Source organism: Canis lupus, chromosome 17, assembly GCF_011100685.1.
Source record: "Canis lupus familiaris isolate Mischka breed German Shepherd chromosome 17, alternate assembly UU_Cfam_GSD_1.0, whole genome shotgun sequence".
Lineage (NCBI taxonomy): Eukaryota > Metazoa > Chordata > Mammalia > Carnivora > Canidae > Canis > Canis lupus.
The window spans coordinates 40,706,616-40,726,960 of NC_049238.1; the positions used below are offsets into that span (position 1 = coordinate 40,706,616).

Below are 20,345 nucleotides of genomic sequence, written 5' to 3' on the forward strand. Positions count from 1 at the left end.
GATATTTATTATATACATTAAAAATAAAAGCCTAATTACTAAAGTAACTATAAGGATTTAAAAGAATATTGGTGAGGTTTCTGGTTACAGAGTAAACACACAAAATCCATTTGCTTTTCTCTGTGTTAAAAGTAAACAAACTGGATCACAATAAAAAACTAAGGTTGAAATATTTAAGAATTTAATGAGAGAAACACAGGACCTTATTTTATATATATATATAAATATATATAAGTATATTATAATATATAAATATATAATATATAATTATATAATATATAAAAATATATAAAATAAAGTGCTATATATATATCAAACTATGAAATCTCATGGAAAATGAAAAACAAGCTCTCTCTCTCTATATATATATGTGTGTGTGTGTGTGTGTATATATATATATATATATATATATATATATATATATATATATATCAAACTATAAAATCTCATGGAAAATGAAAAACAAGGGATACCTGAGTGGCTCAATGGTTGAGAGTCTGCCTTTGGCTCAGGTCGTGATCCTGCAGTCCTGGGATCAAGTCCCACATGAGGCTCCCTGTGAGGGGCCTGCTTCTCCCTCTGCCTATGTCTCTGCCTCTCTTTCTGTATCTCTCAAGAGAAATTAAATAAAATCTTAAAAAGTAATAGAAAACAAAACCTGCAAAAGTATAAAGAAATGCTAAATGCTAATTGTGGGAAAAATCACATGCTGGGGGGTTCAAACTCCCGACCCCAAGATCAAGAGTTGCATGCTCTTCTCACTGACCCAGCCAGGTGCCCATACTTATGAGTTTTTGATAAAAATCTGTTTTTGATAAAACATTAATCAAGAAAGGTTAGAGGGCAGCCCTGGTGGCTCAGCAGTTTGGCGCTGCCTTCAGCCCAGGGTGTGATCCTGGAGACCCGGAATTGAGTCCCACGTGGGGCTCCCTGCATGGAGCCTGCTTCTCCCTCTGCCTGTGTCTCTGCCTCTCTCTATAAATAGATAAAATCTTTAAATAAAAAAAAAAAGAAGGATAGATACTTACTTTAAAATCTCAATGGCTAATATCATGCTTAAAGGGGAAATACTTAGAAATATTCCTACTAACCTCAGGAGAAAAACAAAAAGTGTCTACCGTCCCCACTTACTCTACAGGTATTAGCGAGTGCAGTAGTCCAAAGACATAGTATAAAAATAACAATTGGGAAGAAGGTGGCAAAACTGTCATTATTGTCATTTGATTTTATTGTTTATCTGAAACACCTAAGAGAATAAACAGAAAAACTAGCACAAAATTAGCATCTAAAAATAAAACCTAAGAAATAAGTAAAAGTCATATGAAGAGGACTTTAAAACACTCATGATGGTCTTGGAGGAAAAAGCGAACAAATAAAATTCCATTGTGTTCATAATTTGGAAAATGAATTGTAATAAAAATGTCTATTTTAAATTAATCTATAAATTTAATATGATCCTGACAGGATGTCTTAGAGATTAGACAATCTGATCCTAAATGTAATACATAAAAATAAATTAAAAAGAATAGCTACAAAAGTCTGGGGGGAGGGGGAGGGTAGTGATTAACGAAGACCAGCCCTGCCAGATACAAAAATGTTATAAAACTACAATAATTAAAACTGTGTATTCTGGACATGTGAATAGGAAAACAGATCAATGGATCTAGTAACAGATCCCAAAATATAAAAGGGAACTTAGTCTATAATAAAGTTGCTAATTTTAGGGAAATAGTATTATTCAATAAATAATAGTGAAATAATTGGGTAAGTATTAGGAAAAAAGTTAGATTCTTTCATTCATTACTGGGAAAAGTTCTTAAGAGATCAAGGATTTAAATGTAAAATAACAAAAATAATAAAAATAATCTTAAAGTAACTTTTAAAGAAAAGTTATCTATGACATCACTAGATAACTATACAATTTTGATAAATGTAGGGCCTAAGAATTACATAAAACTCAGAAGACATAAACTCAACTACTTAAAAATTAGGAATTAAAACAAACCTTGAAAATTTTTATCATGCTTATCACAGTTAAGGGCTTATTTCCTAAAAAATAAGAGCTCATGCAAATCAATAAGAAAAATAACAACTATTCAATTAGAAAGTAAGACATGAAGATTCATATATTTCATAGAAAAACAATAACTCCTAAACATATGAAAAGATGTTCAACCGTATTAAAAAAAGGAATTTAAATTAAAACTATTCTGAGATAGCATTTTTATATTACTGACACATCATTTATTAACCAAAATTATAAATGTACATGTTTTGAGTTGGCAATCCCATGTCTAGGAAATCCACCTACATATAGAAGCTCACATGTATGAGATGACAAATGTACAAAATTATTCACTGTAACACTGTTGTCACAAAAATACTATTTTAAAAACCTAATCTATAAATTTAGAGCTTGCTAAATAAATTAAGGTGCATTCATCTATGATAGGATATTATGAGCTATAAAGAAAATTGATATAAAGGAACTTTTTGAACTAATATGATCTCCAAGCTATGTATTAAGTGAAGAAAGCAAGAGACAGAAAAATTTGTTTGTATGCTAATTTTAGGCTTATACAGTGAATAAATCTCTGAAAGCCTACACAATACAGTCTTATCATTGGATTGGTTACCTCTAGAGAAGGAAGCTGGATGGATGAAGGGCAATGGTAGACAATAGACTTTAACTCTGAAACTTCTGTACATTTTTAATGGATTACTTATAAGAACAAATTTTAAATTTTGTACAGAAGGATAATTAAAACAGAGAATATATAAAAAATAAGAATAGTGAGGAAGCAGTTGCCTTCTACTTATCAAAACAATGCTACAAAGCCACTGTAATCAAAACAAATGGTTAAAAGTTCACATGAATGAAAGCTTTAAATGTGAAAGTACAGAAATAAAGAATAGTAAAATGGGAGAACAAGTGGGGGAAATGCCATCAACAGACTGAGTATAAAATGGCAGTCAGTGGAGAGAAAATAAAAGTCCAATACAAAGAGAATGCTTCAATTCCCATAAGAACAGGCCCCATTAATACTAATCAAATGGAGAGATGATTTGTAGCATCTGGTGTGAGGGCACACTTCCAGCCTCTCCAAAATACTTTCCAGTAAAAGGCTGGAAGATATTATAGGGAAACCTAGGAAAGGTAAAATTTAATTTAGGCAGTATGTGTATATAACATATATGTTATTCTCCCAGAAGGTACCAGTAATAAGTGGTACTCTAACATATCAAACTACTCTGCACTGGTTTGAGAAACTGGTCCCCAAGCAAAATGTGTGTGAATCAAGGTAAATTACGTAGATACTTTTTTTTTTTTCTCTTCAACCCAACAATATCAGTCATGGAACTCCATTCCACAAGAATATAAGCACCTGTGGGGATGGATACAATGATTTTGCTGTACCACTCTAAGTATTTGTAAAACAAATATGCCAAAAGATTAAATAAATTATGGAATATTTATGCAATAGGATACTTTCATGGGATAGGCAACCATTAAAAAGAATGTGTTATAGAAATATCATCTGAGGAGCATCTGGGTGTCTCAATCGTTAAGAGCCTCACTCTTGATTTTGGCTCAGATCATGATGATATCCAGCCCTGTGTCAGGCTCTGAGTAGGATGTAGAACCTGCTTGGGATTCTCTTTCCCTCGCCCCTCACCCCTGCTCATCTTTTCCCTCTAAAAAAAGGAAAAAAGAAAGAAATATCATCTGAGAAAGTCCTACAATGTATATTTAGGTGTAAGAAGCAACATGCAGGGCAGCCTGGGTGGCTCAGCGGTTTAGAGCCGCCTTCAGCCCCAGGTGTGATCCTGGAGCCCCGGGATGGAGTCCCTCGTCGGGTTCCCTGCTTGGGGCCTGCTTCTCTCTGCCTGTGTCTCTGCCTCTCTCTCTCTCTCTCTCTCTCTCTGTCTCTCACGGATAAATGAATAAAAATCTTAAAAAAAAAAAAGAGGAAGCAACATGCAGAGTACTATATTTATAAGATGTTTCAAGACAAATGTCCAAAAATCTAAATAAGTACTTTGTGTGTGTTTATCCATTTGTATAAAACTGAATGTGGAGAAAGGCAAGAAGGGATACACCCTAGATTGTGGTTAACCTCAGATACCATAGACAAAAGGCTTGGAAATTGGAGAATTGAAAGGAAAAAACATGAAAGAAGAGTAGATAGGGAAGGGAGGTGGGAGGGAGGAAGAAAGAAAGAGAAGGAAGGAAGGGGCAGGGGTAGGAGGAGGAGAAGAGTAAACAGAAGAGAAGGGAAAAAGATAAGAGCTAGCAATCATAAAAAGAACATACCATAGTATTAACTCTATATAAACATATCAAACTACAGATACCCACACACAAGAAATCAGTCACTTGACTGCAAAGCTTTCTCTCTGCATGATGGAAATTCAGGCAGTTTTCACTTTATTCCTTATTTATTTTTAATACTGTATGAATTACCATATTCATGGATTAGTTGTATTGCTTTAGTCATCTATTATTACCTAACAAACAGCCCCAAATTTAGTGACTTAAAAAACACCTCCATTTATTTTACTCAAAAAACCTATAATTCTGGCAGAACTCACTGGGGACAGCTTGCCTCTGCTCTATCAGAGCATCAGTTGAGGCAGCTTAAAGACTAGGGACTGGAATCCGCCAATGGCTTGTCCATTCTCATGTGTGGCAGGTGTACGGGCTCTAGACTGGGGCTTGTGCAAATGACATCTTCTTAAGGATTCTGTGACCTTTGTAGTTACAGAATCTAAAGCAGCCTGCCATTTGTTTCCACTACATTTCTGTATTATTTTCTTAATAACACCTACCATTACATGAAATTGTTCAGTCTATTTATTTAGGGTTACTAGAACGTCAACAGGAATGTTGCCTGCTTTGTTCATTGCTATATTCCCAGAGCATGGCCCAAAGCCTGGTGCATAGTGGGTACATAATAAACATTTAATATACATAAATTAACTGCACTGAAGACAAATAGAACAACTTTGATCACAAAGGGTTAATGACATGCTTTTGCCAAGTGTAAGTAAATATGTCACAGAGAAATAAATGTAAAAGGTTTCATATTAAGTCTATGGGAGAAAAATGATAGGTAGGTCCTGATGCCCCCCACACATGTAGCACACTGAGTGAACCCCCTAGAAGAGACAGCAGTGGTCAGTACCACATCCACCTTGCAAATGGAAGTCCAGTGCCAACTCAACAACATCTATTAGTTCACATTTTTGGTAAGCTAAATGGTTGTGCAGTTTTCTTTGTATCTAAGATGTCAATTTGCTTATTATCAACTCAAATTAATTCCTAGGCTAATATTTTCTCATATAAAGTAACCTAAAAATAAAAATAACAAATCAGGACTATAGATGCTCAAGAATGTTTTCCTTCAAAAAGAATGAGTACTTAAGTTTGAGTACTTAAGTACTTAAGTTGAGAAACAATGGAATAAGGGTTAGTATTCATAATATATATATATTTAGAACTCATAAACGTTTAGGAAAAAAATAATCTGATTTTTCTGAAGATTTTATTTTTAAGCAATCTCTACACTCAATGCAGGCCTGAACTCCCAACCTCAAGATCAAGAGTTGCACACTCCACCCACTAAGCCAACCAGGTGCCCCAACAATCTAATTCTGAAGTGGGCAAAAGGTTATGAACAGAAATAATTATTATGTCAATGAATGAATGAAAATACACTTCACTAATAAGATGCAAATTATAACAAAGTGATGTTATTTTAACTATCAGTCTAGCAGAAATAAAAGAACTGAGTGTCAGGTTTGGCAAAGATGTGGGTAAATAGCCCCCTTATACACTGTAGGTAGACCTTAAGGTAAACGGTTAAATTTCAACTGCAATTGAGCAATATTTTTCAAAATTAAAAATGCATGGAAGTTTATGATCTATAAAATGACACTTCAAGGAATCCATCTTTATATGTACAAAAGCAAGGCCATTTGTTGCAGCATTAGCTGTTATCGCAAAATAAAAGCAATAACAAAACAAACAGCAAATAACCTGAACTCCCATCAATAGGACACCAGCTAATGGTTACTATATTATGGCACATCCATGCAACAAAATACAGTGCTGCTATTAGAAGAGAAAGCTCGTTATGCATGGATTGGAAAAATTTCTGTATGTTTAAGTGAAGTAAGTACTTTGAAAATCAGTATGTATTGCATAGTCTTATTTTATAGCTATGTATGTTATACACATACACACAAATGAATAAATAAACATATAAACAGCCTAAAGGGCAACCACTAACAAGTGATAACCTTCACTTCTTACTTTATGCACTTCCATTGCTCCTTTACATGGATTTAGAATTATCCAAGGGCACAAATGGATTCTTAAAATTAAGTATTTTCAGACTTGCACAAAAATTTTCAGAATACTAGGCATTTACTTTAAAAGTAATACATTGATAGAACTATATGTATATAACATATATGTCACTCTCCCAGAAGGTACCAGTAATAAGTGGTACTCTAATATCTAAAAAGGCCTTACAACTTATATAATTATTTGTATTGTACATAATCCTAGAGAGGATTATCTGATAAAAAAAAAACTTTGTTCACAACTGTATTCCCCTCACCTTGAAGAATGCCTAGAACTCACTTTTTTTTTTTTTTAATAAATGTCTACCGCATTTACAACTTCATAAACAAATCTTAACTTTTAGGCTTTCATTCTTTCTTTGAGTCTGGAAACGACCATCTCCCTTAGCAATATAGCAAATTTTCAACCTCCTGTGCTGCCAAAAGTGGCTTAAAATGCTGGTTTTCGAACTTACCAGAGGCTCTAGTTTTATAGGCTGCTGTCGTTTTCTTGTTCTCTCCTGAGCTTTTGTGGTATGCCTGAACGTCAGGAACTGCACGTCAGATTCATTTTCTGTGGGTACTATAATACTCAGTCTTCCTTTGTCTGTTCCACTGTTCAGTCTTGTAAGGATGGGGTTTTCCACCTGTTCGTCAGTATTTTCCAGTTTGACATTCTTCTCTGGGGTGTGAAAAGCCATTCTCTCTCTCCTGTAAAGGGTAGGGTCGACAAAGGAAAAATGAAAAGTAGAACAGAAGAACTGGGGGAGTGGGACCCGTGGAAATGACTTAAGAACTAGGGAGTGTTGAATTTGCTCACCCCTAAAGAAAACCCACAAAGTTACCAATTTCTTCCAAACTGAGGACTTGAATCAGAGAAATGAAAATGACTGGCTTTCAAGTAGCTGGGGTGGGATCCAGGAATTTGAATTTCTAACAGGTTCTTAGATGCTTCAAATGCCACTGGTTTTGAGACCATACTGGTCTACATTTGGAAGGATGAAAAGAAATGCAATTAGTATTGATATCAATGTTTTTCATGCTTGAGTATGCAAAATATCTCCAGGGGAGCTTGTTCAAAATACAGGTAAGTATAATGCAGGCAATCTGGGAAATACAGCCTAGGCGCTCAAAACAAAAACAAAAACAAAAACAAAAACAAAAACAAAACACCAAAACCAAAACAAGAAACAACCAAAAGGAAAAATAGTTGAGGATTAAATCCTAAAACACCGCTCCTGGAACTCTCATATGCATGAGGAAATTGTTAAAATGCACATACTGATTCATAATACTAGAACTATGAGCCTCGAGTAGTGGTCTTGCATCTTCACCACCACTCACACTCCCACCCCACCAGATGGGTGGAGATACTTCCCTTCAAAAGAGCACCAGAGCACATAAGGTCTTGAGACAGGTGTCAGCAGGCCTAGGTTTTAGTCTAGATCTGTGCTGGCCAATCAGAATCTCCTATGCAATTTTAATTTTTTCAAGTAGCCATATTCAAAATCCCAAAAAAGGAAGTGGTGACCTTAATTTTAAATGTGCTTTATTTAACGGATCCCAAATATTCTCAACATGTGATCAATAAAAAAAAAAAAAAACTTATTAATGTTTACTTCATTGTTTGTTACCACCTCTTCGAAATCCAGTGTGTACTTCACATTTAGAGCCGATCTCAACTCACCACTTTGTGGCCACCAGTGGCTACCATATGGAGTAGCGCAGTCTAGATCTGATCACTCTGTGAGATCTTGGACAAGCCTCTTGACACCTCTATTCCTCAGTTTCCATTCCTCTAAAATGATAAGTAGGTAGTAAATGGCCACTAAATGCCTTTCCACTGACTTTCTCTGCCTCTCTGAACCTCACTGATCCTTTATGTGCTCCGAAAGCCAAGCTGACGCCTCGGCCCAGCAGTCGGAGCCCAGCCTCACAGCTCTATTTCTCAGGACTCACCAAGTTAGCCTAGAGCGGCCAGAGCCGCCGCTGCCCAAGGTCTCCAGAGACGGCAAAGCCAGGTCTGGGAGGAGAAAGTCGACTGTAGTGGGGAATGTTTGCTGTTGCCTAGCAGCCACCCGGCTTCTACGGACGTGCAATGCGCCTGTGCGCGACCTGTCGCCACGGCAACACCTCAGCCAATCGCAGCGCTGAGTCCCTGAGCCCGCCGGCCGGTTGAGCCAATCAATGCCTCCGGAATGTTTTTCTACGCCGCTGATTGGTGGAGAACACGCACTCGACCTGCGGGGTCGCTCCTCTGCGCGGGGAACTGACCGCACCTTGACGGGTAGGCAGAGCGGCCCGAGGGTGGAGGGTGGTTAATTTTGTTTGCTCCCTCCCCCCATTCTCCTGCGGAGATCTCTTTTCTGTTTCCCTTCATGAGGCACGAGGCTGACTTGAAGGTCCCTTTGATCTAGCTTCTCTAGTTAGGTGAACCAAGAATCTCCAGAGAGGGAGGCGCCCGGTGTAGACAGCTGGAATCCCGTCCAGCATCTCTGCCCCACCCACCAGCATCCTTCCGGGAGGGTCCTCCTGGGCCAGGAATGTGGGTGCTTCTCCCCTTCAAACTCCACCGTGTCCTTTCAACCTATGTTCTTTACCGCCTTCCAGGAAAAGAAGGGGCACAGCCTGAGCCCATATTACTTGGTCCCGCGCTCTGTTTACCAAAGCAGACCCTGGATCTTGTTCGGCATTTAAGGCCCACCTAGTTAAGTCCCCCAGACGATCGCTGCTAATGCTTTGCGGAGGCGACCCCACCAACCCCCGATCCAGGTTGCTTACTGGAGATGTCTTATCCCAGTTAGTGATCAGGGGAAGCCAGCCTTTTCACCTGCCTTGAGGAAATGTTACACCAGATGGTTTTCAGCCGCCCCTTCCAAAATGACATAATCACCACTGCAATTCTCTTCTGCTTTTAAGTCCCTCTCTCTCTCTCTCTCTCTCTTTTTTTACCTTGATATTTGTTTCTTGCGTTGAATGCCAAACCCTGTATGAAGTGCTTAACCTATCATACAACCTGCATTTTCTCAATCTTAACGTATTCAGATAGGTATTTTACATGTTAGGTAGGGCACATTCCAGCTCTGGAATGTGATTATAGATTACTATAATAATATAGAGCTGGAATGAAGATTATAGATTACTTAATCTAGCTCCTCCATTTGATTAATAAGAGAACTGAGACCCAGAGAGAGAGAGAGCAAGTTATTTACTCCTGGTTAGGCAGCTAGTCATGGCAGAGACAAAACTTAGAATACAGATCTCCTAATCCCTAATCAGATACTGGAAACAGCAAGGGAGTAACTTCAGTTGAGAAACAATTCAAAAACACCTTAAATTTAGACATAAATACTAATTTACCAGAGATAAAAGGTACACACAAAGCCAGTCAGAGCCAATAAAATATAATTTATATAAACTAGTAATAAAAGAAATTTAAAGCCAATCCATTAAAACATAAAATTAGAATAATACGCAGTGTTAGACACATCTATAAATTTCATTTAAGCTGTGCAGTGAATATTTTATTTTATTTATTTTTTTGCAGTGAATATTTTAATCTGATCCCTTCAAAATTTATGTAGTAGAGACAAAGACCATTGCTTCTCAGGCCCAGGATTTTTTTTTTTTTTTTTAGATGAAGGTGATTGTGTTCTAATGTTACCTTATACAGCTGAGAGCATTCCAAGAGCCAAAGAAAGTGAAGAGTAGAAGATACAGAGTTTAATAAAGGTGTTGCTATATTAGAAGCTACTCTTCAAATCTCTCCAAGCTTATTTTTTAACGTGGCAAGATATCTTTATTAGCAACTTAATATTTACTAAATTAGTGCAGACAGATAAGAGTTTTATGTATACTCTGTTGATTTTGTTCATAGTTACTATGAATTATAATAATTGTCACAATTTATTGGGTGCTATGTGCCAGGTACTATGTTAGGTACTCTGCATTTGTTTTCTCGAATAATTCCAACAAACCTGAAATTTTCATTTCATAGCCGAAAAACTAGACTGTCAAAGATTTATAATAACTAGATTACAAAGGTCACATCTTTAACAATAAAAGTAAAAATGGTTAAAATTTATTGAGCATTCAGTTAATATTTATATTCTGGGCCCTTTGTGAAGTACTTATCACCATTATACTAATCATTGCAACAACTTTATATTATTTTAGAGGTATTATTGTACCTATTCCAATAATAGGGAAATTGAGGTTTAAAAAAATTACATGACGGGGTACCTGGGTGACTCAGTGGTTGAGCATCTGCCTTTGGCTCAGGTCATGATCCCGGGGTCCTGGGATTGAGCCCCACATCAGGCGCCCCACAGGGAGCCTGCTTCTGCCTCTGCCTCTCTCTGTGTGTCTCTCATGAATAAATAAATAAAATCTTAAAAAAAAAAAAAAAAAGATTACATGACTTACCGAAATCACTCCAGAGGTAGTAAGTGGCAGAGCTGAGATACAAATTCAGATTCATCAACTTAAATAGTTAAGTGTCTATAAGATTAAAATTAAATAGTTAAGTGTCTATAAGATTAAAACTAAATAGTTAAGTGTCTATAAGATTCTAGAAAAAGAATAGTCAGGTTTTTTTTTTTTTTTTTTTTTTAGAATAGTCAGGTCTTAAACAGTTTGCATACCATGCTCGTATTTTTATAAGCATAGAATGTATATAGACTTAGCAACTATCTGGAATAAAGACATGAGATTTATGGGTATTTGCAGTTATGCCCTTTGCTTTTCTTTATATTTAAAAATAAAAATCATATATTGCTTTTGTATTGAGAAAAAATTTAAATTTAAAAATTTTAAATTTTAAATTAGCACAATATAAGAGCATAGAGTGGAAAGATCATGAACCTGGTGAGGACCAGGGCAAAGTGGATCAGGAATGCTCTTGGGGGACTTAGCTTTGGCTAAAAAGACAAGGCACCCTGTTTCATGCAGATGGAAGGAAAGTGGGAGCGGGTTGGGTAAAATTGGTAGATTTGGGTGTGATTTCTTCTCTTTTCTCTCAGAAGCAGGAGGTAGGTCAGCTGCTGAGGTGGATGGAAGTGAGAGTGCTAGAGGCTTCATATATTTTTTATGGGGAGATGAGGTGGGAGGGAGTAACTCATCTTTAGCCTTGGCTGAAGTTTAACGTCAGGGTCTGTGAACTGCTTAAAACCGTATTCACATTGATGGGTGTATGCTTGTCGATAGCTGTTAGATTCTCAAAGGAGTCTGTGACCAGTGGTCCTTCAGAGTTGACTATATGCTCCACAAGCAAAGGTCAGTCAACCCGGGTTTCTGAGAAGTTGGTTGTATCGTATGTCGTTACTTTGTCACCATCTTGTGGTCAAATGGATGTACTGCCAAAGGAGGTTTCGAATCACAGATTGTGAATCCGGGCAATAGTTTATCTTTGATTTGGAAGGGACTTGGGGCTTTCTGTGGTCTAATGCCCCACAGATTATGAGAATTAATAATTAACACACAGTTTTCCTCCAAAATATTGAACCTGGGTTAATTATGCATGAGTAAGAAGACGTGGCTAACCCCAGATTAAAGATCTTGGCACAAGTAATATCTGAGCTAGTGCTGAATGATTTTGAAAGGCCAACAGCAACGGTCCTTAAACTTAGCTGTATATTAGGACCATTTGGAGAGCTTTGGAAATTCCTGATGCCCAGGCCACACTCCATGCTAATAAAACTCTCTGAAAGACTCAGGCATCATTACCTTTTTCCTACTGCCCCACCCCAGGTGATTCTAATGTACACTAAGTCTGAGAGCCTCAGCCACAGGGCCTTGCTATCTAAGGTGTGATCCACAGACCAGCAGCATCAGCATCACCTGAGAGCTTGTTAGATATGCAGAATCTCAGGTCCTGCCCCAGACCTCCTGAATCAGTCCGCATCTTAATAATTTCCAGGTGGTTTGTTGCATATTAAATATGAGTGGTTCTGTTAAAGAGAACAGAATGGGTATCCAGGAGATCCACTGGATACACAAGGCAGGAATGGTGTCTGAAAGGCAGGCTTGTCATTTTTTATCAGTTCCAGTTACAGAAAATGTATGACTTCTATGCCATGATTGGAAAGTTCTCATTGTCAGAATATTGTTTTTTTAAGTAGTTGACAAAATCTACTTTCTTGCCAGTTTTGCAAACTGTCCCTGTGATCTCTTAAAATATTTGAAGACAGAAATGTTCTTCTTTTAATATTCCTTCTTTGAATCCCTCCCTCCCAATCTTCCAGTCTCCTTAGTCTATGTATGACAGGTTTGCAGAACTCCTAGTAATTCTACGCTAAAAATGGCTCTCAGAACTGCCAGTGAGATTCTAGATGTGGCATGACATAATGAGAATAGAAGGAAAATGGCATTCCTTTATCTAGAAATTCTATTAATGGCTCCTTTTTCTTTGAAAATCAGACATTAGGATCTTTGTTAAATGGTAAATAATAGAGAACCTATATCCAGCAGACAAATCAGTGTGGATGGTCTCAGGGCCTCAGGTTATTCACAAGTGACCACTGATGGTGTCCTGAGCTGGAAGAGACCACCATGGGAGGAGGGGGTTGGGGCCTGTGCTCCCAGTGGAGTCAGACTCCTATCCCTCCCAACCTTTTCTCCTAGGATCACATCCTTTAGCAGAGACAGCTCTTCCCTCAGTATGGCTGTCAGGGGAAACCACCAAACCCTTACTGCTGCCTCTAATCTCAGCCTGCCCACTCTGTCCTGCCTTGGTCTCCAAGCTCAGCCTTACAATAATCACCCCTGTCCTTTTCAGGGTGGCATTAGTTCCTCATGCCTAACCACATAACAGATGCCCATGTGCTCTGGCAGGAGTGCTTCACTACTGTCCTGGGCCCTTAAAATTGAACAAGCAGGCAGTCCTGGTTTAGTCTGAGCTTGGTTGTCCTTCTCCGAATATTTATTTATTCATTTATTTATCTAGTCATTTGTTTCTGAATATTTAATCTTAACATCTCACCCCTGCTATGGATTGAATGTTTGTATCCCTATAAAATTCATATGTTGAAGCTCCAACCCCCAGTGTGATGGTATCTGGAGGTAGGGCCTTCAGGAGGTGGTTAGGTTTATATGGCATCATAAAAAATGGGGCCTTCATGATGGGATCAGTGCCCTTATAAGAAGAGACACTATAGAGCCAGGTTTCTCTCTCTCCCTCTCTCTCTCTCTCTCTCTTTATCTCTCTTTCCACTACTACCCTCCTCTGTCATCCTCTGTCACCCCCCACACCCCAATCCATGAAAATAGAATATCTGCAAGCTAGAAAGTGGCTTTTTTTTTAAGATTTTATTTATTTATTCATGAGAGACAGAGAGGCAGGCTCATTCAAGGATCCTGATGTGGGACTCGATCCTGGGACTCCAGGATCATGCCCTGAACCAAAGGCAGGCGCTCAACTGCTGAGCCAGAAAATGTATTCCCAGAAAGTGGCTTCTTACTAGAAACTTCTTACTAGAAACTGAATTGGTTAGCACTTTGATCTGGGAGTTTCTGGCCCCCAGAGCTGTGAAAAATAAGTGTCTATTGTTTAAGACTACGGTATTTTGTTATAGCAGCCTAAGCTGACTAAACCACCCCTTTTTCTATCTTTGGGCCTGAAGTTGTGTCTACCAAGGCCATCCCAAACCAGTTTCCTCTTGGACCATTTGTCTCACTTACATAGCCATTGGATCTTCTGGCATCCATAACGATGGCCCTTTTTTTTTTTTTTTTAAGATTCTTTTTTTTAAGTGATCTCTACCCCCAATGTGAGGCTTGAACTCATAACCCCAAGATCAAGAGTCTGCATGTTCCACAGACTGAGCCAGTCAGGGGCCCCACCCTTTAACTCTATAACTCCAACTCCAGGAATTTAAATCACCTGGGCCTAACCAAGGTTCTTGATCAGAGTCCAAATTAGCACAATATTTTGAAGAACAATTTTGCAGACTTTGATTTCTTAAAGTTATGCATACCCTCTGGAGATGATTTGTCTTTTAGAAGTCTACTTTAAAAATATTTGATCAAGGGCATTACAGATTTTTGTTAAAGTCACATTTAAATAAAATATAATACCCAAACTCTGATATTGAATTGGCATAGCCAACTTAAACAATGAAGTAAAGCTGTATGTATGACATGGAGAAATGTATTCAAAGATTAAGTAAAAATGTGAGTTTCAGAATATTATGCTCAGTGTTATCCCATTTTGTTAAAAAATACATATAGTATATAGTCCATACATATAGTATAAAATCTATATACATAGATATTACATATTGTCTCTATATAGTTGTGACATTGTGATTTATAATAAGAAATATACTTGGTCTTCATCCACTCTTTCTGGCACAAAGCTCATCAAACCTGTAGAATTTCCTAAGTGTTGAGAGCTGTAAAGGTGTCTTTTGTTAGGTTAATGAGGTGATATTTTAAATGCACAGACGGTTGGGTCTGGTTTGCCAGGAGAACCAGCCACATGATTAGAGGGTTGGAGCATTTAGTCCCACCCCATAACATCTGGGAACGGCCAAAGATTTAATCAATCATGCCTATGTAGTGAAACCTCCACCAAAACACGAAAGGAGAGGGTTTAGAGACCTCCCTGGTTAGTGAACACTTGGAGATTTGAAGAGAGTGGCATGCTTAGAGAGAGAACAAGGAAGCTCTGCATGCTTTCCTCCTACCTTGTCCTGAGTATCACTTCCATCTGGCCGTTCCTGAGTTTCACCCTTTTTTTTTTTTCTTTAAGATTTTATTTATTTATTTATTCATGAAAGACTGAGAGACAGAGAGACAGAGCGCCAGAGACAAAGGCAGAGGGAGAGGGAGAAGCAGGCTCCATGCACCAGGAGCCCGATGTGGGATTCCATCCCGGGTCTCCAGGATCGCGCCCTGGGCCAAAGGCAGGCGCTAAACCGCTGCGCCACCCAGGGATCCCTCACCCTTTAATAATAAACTGGTGGTCTAGTAAATAAAACGTTTCTCTGAGTTAGGTGAGCTGTTCTAGCAAATTAATTGAACTGCAGGAGGGGGGCATTGGAACCTCCAGTATATAGCTGGTCCACCAGAACACAGGTGATAACGTGGGCCTGTGGCTAGAATCAACGTGGGGGTATAGGCGGTCTTGTGGGACTGAGTCCTTCCTCTGGGATCTGTAACATCTCCAGGTACATAGTGTCAGAACTGAGGTGAGTTGTGGGATGCCCAGTGATGTTCAAGAATTCTGTGTTGATGTGGGACACTTCCCTGCAAATCCATACACACTGGAATTGGCAGGATCTTGATAGTGTAGAAGAGAGATTAGCAAATACTGCCTTATGAGTAAAATCCAGATGGCTACCTGTTTTTAAAAATAAAGTGTTATGGGACCACAGCCACACTCATTTACATATTTTCTATGGCTATTTTTGTACTATAACACATGAGTATATTAAGTCTTCTAGGAAACTCCTCATTGCTGTCAACTTTTACCTCTGTTGTGATTTTTTAGTCCATATCTTTTTTTGTTGTGTTAAGACATGATGGAAATCAGTAAGCTAATACCAGAAAGAGTCTATAAGTTGTACTTTCAAATGGTAGAAGATAGTGACACACAGTGGACAATAGCAGGGAGCTCTGAGACCTACATTCCCCCCAGGCACTGAAATATTTGGATAAAACATGTTTAAAAAGATTATTCTAAAAAAAAAGATTATTCTTATAGGCTAGAAGGCAAATGTGACATTTCGAATATACCTAATTACTTTCATTCCTCCCTAAAGCTCTATGAAAGGGGTTTTTTTTTTTTTTTCAATTTATAAACTTGGAGAAATTAGGAGAATGGGAGAAGGGACAATAGTTGTAAAAATTTGGACTCTGGAAAGCAGAAATATGAGTGGTAAATGATTACACAAACACAACAAGGGTAGATTCTAAGCAATGGTGGAGAAAGATAATAACCAACTTGATACACATTTATGGAAGTCCCAAAGACTTGGAAATTGGTAGTACCAGACATTTCTGGAAGTAGGGACTTGAATAAGGAAGTTGATTGACAGTCCGTTCAGGAAGTGGTCCATTTTTCAGGTCTGTTCTATTCTCCCCAAGCTCAGCAGAAGACTGGAAATCTATTATCTGGAGTGGGTCAAACAAGGTATCTAGACTAAGGGGCACTAGGAACATATGAAAGTGGGGTACCATACTGAAAACAGTGGATTACTTGAATGTGCACATGCAAGATGATGAGATCACCAACCCTCTTTCACTACTCATCTCCCAGAATAATAGCATAACCTGTGCAACCATCTCAATTTTCCTGAGACTGTAGGTATTCCCAGGATAGGGAGGGACTTCCAGTTTTAAAACCAGGACAGTTCTGAACAAACCAGGTTGAGTTAGTTATCCTAGTTTCAAAACATTGGCATTTAGATACTTCCAGGCAAGAAACCAAGAGAATCTTCTCTGGGGAATCTAACCAGCCCAAGGGGAAAGATCTGAATATACAGACAGGGGAGGTTTTTCCACCAAGTGGTCCAACCAAATCAACTTTGAGGTGAAGTTCACAGTGAATAAGTTCCACCTGGATGTCTGCAGGTTTCAATCATGTTTTTAGACCTTCCCTCTCAAAAATAGGCAGACAACTAAGTATTTCTAGACAAATCACAGAAGATCTATCACACAAAAGACAGAAAGCAAAACATTCAGATCGGAAAAACAACCTGAGAGTAAGCATATGAGTTAAGTTGAGATGATCAGAGTTTTCTCTTGGATTTCAAAGAGTGGATCTGAGTGAGGGAATCTTCTCTTCCTATCTAGACATGGTGCTATTAGAATATAAGCCTGGAGCTCCTGGAGGTCATATTCCCCTCTGGACAGGAAAGGCCACAGTTGGCTACATAGAGATGGAAGTCTGGAGTTCCACATGGCTTTTCATACCAAGATCCATTTTCTGTAAGGTAATTTTTGCTTTTTCCAAAGTTTTATTGTATGAGTCAACAAACTCCAATGCTTTTTTAAAAAGCAGAAGTTTGGGACACCTGGGTGGCTCAGTGGTTGAGCGTCTGCTTTTGGCCCAAGGCATGATCCTGGAGTCCCGGGATCAAGTGCCACATAGGCCTCTCTGCATGGAGCCTTCTTCTCTCTCTCTCTCTCTGCTTCTTTCTCTGTGTCTCTCATGAATAAATAAATAAAATCTTAAATAAATAAATAAAAGCATAAATTTGAATAGGTTTTCTGTCATTTGCAATCTACTTGTCCTGGTGGGCCTCATGAATGGTATTGCCTCTTCTAGAGGTCTGCTATTTTAATCTATACTCTGTACCCAGAAAGTTTCCAAGCCAGCTTGGGTTTCCCTGTTTAAAATAAGGATCACATGACTCATAGAGGTAAAAATACATGAAATTTCATTGAACATGGCAGACCCAGAATACAGTAACTTTTCATTATGTCTCACGATGGGGTCATCCCCAAAATAAACTCTAAAGCAGTATGTCTGAAATATGTGGGCCAGAAAACAAAGATGAAGGGAAAGAAGGGAAAATCCTGTATATTAATTAACAGTGTTTGCTTTCCACACATTAGTGAAGGGAAGAGGCTATATGAGTTAGGATTGTGTTTAATAGCAGGTAACAGAACACCATATCGACAGTCGCTTAATGAAATCGGGTGATTGGGGGGTCATGATGTTGAGTGTTTCTATGATTCTCTTGGTCTTTTCATTATGATGGCAATAGGGTTGCTGCAGTCCCAGCCATCATGTCCACATTCAAGACAGAAGTAAGGTCAAAGGATATGTATATTTGTCTCCTTATAGTAGAAAAGCAAAAGCTCTCCCGGAAAGTTCTATATTAGGTAATATCTCTCCTCATGTTTCATTGGCCAGAATTGGGGCCAAAGATTACATCCAGCTGAAAGAGAGGCTGAGCAGGTAGGGATCAGGATTGTCATAAGACTTGGAACAATTGTGATCCATTACCTAGGACTAGACATATTCCTCCCTCCCCCCCATATCCCCATCCCCCATAGAGTTCTACTGATGGGGAAGAAAAGGCAGAAAGAAGCCATGTAGGAAAGTGTGCCTGCCACAGGAAGCAAAGTAAACAGAGGAAAACACTGAAAACACAGCTGAAACTCCAACTCACACATTGCTGGTGGGAATCCAAAAAGGTGGTCACTTTGGAGAACAGTTTGGTGTGGTGTTTTGTTTTGTTTTGTTTTGACATGCCTAAGAATACTTTGCATATGTGACTTAGGATCTTAAGATGGGAGGAGGTATCCTGGATCATTGAGGTGGGCCCAGTATAATCACAGGGGTCCTTATAAGAGGAAGGCAAGAGGGTGAGAATTAGAAAAAGTGATTAGGAAGCAGAGGTTGGGTGTGGTGCACTTCGAAGATGAAAGAGTCAGGAGCCACGGATGGGTGAGTGACCTATGGTAGCTAGAAAAGAAAAATGTTGTCTTCCTAAGCCTCCATGAGGGATGCAGAACTGCCAGCACCTGCATCTCAGACTGCTGACCTCTAGAACAGTAAGGGAATAAACTTGTATTGCTTTTTGGCCACTAGGCTGGTGGTACTTTATTACTGTCAGCATAGGATATTAGTATACCTGCCTAGTATTCCCACCCTTGGGCATCTAGACCAATTCTTGGTTTTCTGTGCACATTTTTGTAAGGATGTCTGCATTGTTCTTTTAAAGTAACACCTTTATTGACCTATAATTCACATACCATATCATCGCTCATTTAAAGTGTACAATTAATGGTTTTTAGTACATTCACAGAACCGTGCAACAATTACCAGTTGACCCTAGAACCTTTTCAAACACCTCAAAAAGAAACCCTATGTCCTTTACCACTCATCCCCTAGTCTTCCCATTCCCTCTAGCCCTAGGCAACTACCAATCTAGTTCCATCTCCATAGATAGGCCTATTTTGGACATCTCATATAAAAGGGATCACACAACATGTGGTCTTTAGTGACTAGCTTATTTCACTTTGCACAGTGTTTTCAAGGCTCACCATGATGCAGCAGGTATCAGTTTGTCATTTCTTTTTATTGCCGAATAATATTCCATTGTATGGATATGCCATATTTTATTTATGTTCGTCAGTTGATGGAAATGTACATTGTCTCTGCTTCCTGGCTGTTATCAATAACGTTGCTTATAAACATTCAAGTTTTTGTCTGGAGGAATAGGACATTCAGTTAGTAACAAGCATTTATTAACTGCCTGTTGTGTACATAGCACAGGGATAGGAGTGGGGGCAGATACCCAAAAGAACTATAAATATAAAATGTAGCTCCTGGTCTCTGACTAGTTGGGGAAGGCAGACTAAGCTTTCAAGAAATATTTAAACAACTGATGATAATCATGTGAATTATTTTCTTGGGACAATTTTCTTTTCATGTCTAAGAACAAAATACCCAATTTATATTCTCCAAACTAAGTATAAAAGTGGGCTGGATGGGGATCCCTGGGTGGCTCAGTGGTTTAGTGCCTGCCTTCGGCCCAGGGCATAATCTTGGAGTCCCGGGATCGAGTCCCACATTGGGCTCCCTGCATGGAGCCTGCTTCTGCCTGTGTCTCTGCTTCTCTCTCTCTATCATGAATAAATAAATAAAATCTTTTTTATTTTTAAAAAAAAATAGTGGGCTGGAGTCTTTAGAGTGTGTAAGTTAACAAAACAAGAGACAGAACCTCTTTAAAAAGATAGCTTTGACCCGTATAAATATCCCAGAGTCCTGATGTCCCTGAATAGAATGTTTGTTCCAGAGATGTACTTTCCTCTCTGCAGTTTTCGTCATAGACAGGGACTTGGTACCAGGTCCAAAGAGCTCAACATCAGGCTGACCTCAGCTCTCCTGCTGACCTGGGAAAGGGGGCTGTCCTTGCTCTCTGGCTGCTTCTTTCACTGGGCAGTATGAAAGTCTGGCAGGATTTCATCAAGGGCAGGCTTCAGGCCCCTAATTCATAGTCAGTATCATTAGCATCATTTGTTGAGTGTCTGCAAATGCTTGG

At 38.7% G+C, this 20,345-nt stretch overlaps 1 protein-coding gene across 1 annotated transcript in view; it reads right to left on the reverse strand.

Moving 5' to 3' along the window:
- DNAH6 (dynein axonemal heavy chain 6) overlaps window positions 1-8,442 on the reverse strand; it is a 234,851-nt gene extending 226,409 nt beyond the window's left edge. Inside the window, exons 1-4 of the mRNA XM_038561598.1 lie at window positions 8,308-8,442; window positions 8,036-8,146; window positions 7,194-7,333; window positions 6,825-7,059 (exon numbers count right to left, since the gene is read on the reverse strand). Of these exons, the coding sequence (XP_038417526.1) occupies window positions 6,825-7,059; window positions 7,194-7,333; window positions 8,036-8,062 (402 nt within the window). The 5' untranslated portion in view covers window positions 8,063-8,146; window positions 8,308-8,442. The remainder of the gene's footprint in view (window positions 1-6,824; window positions 7,060-7,193; window positions 7,334-8,035; window positions 8,147-8,307) is intronic.
- Window positions 8,443-20,345: the final 11,903 nt, after the last annotated feature.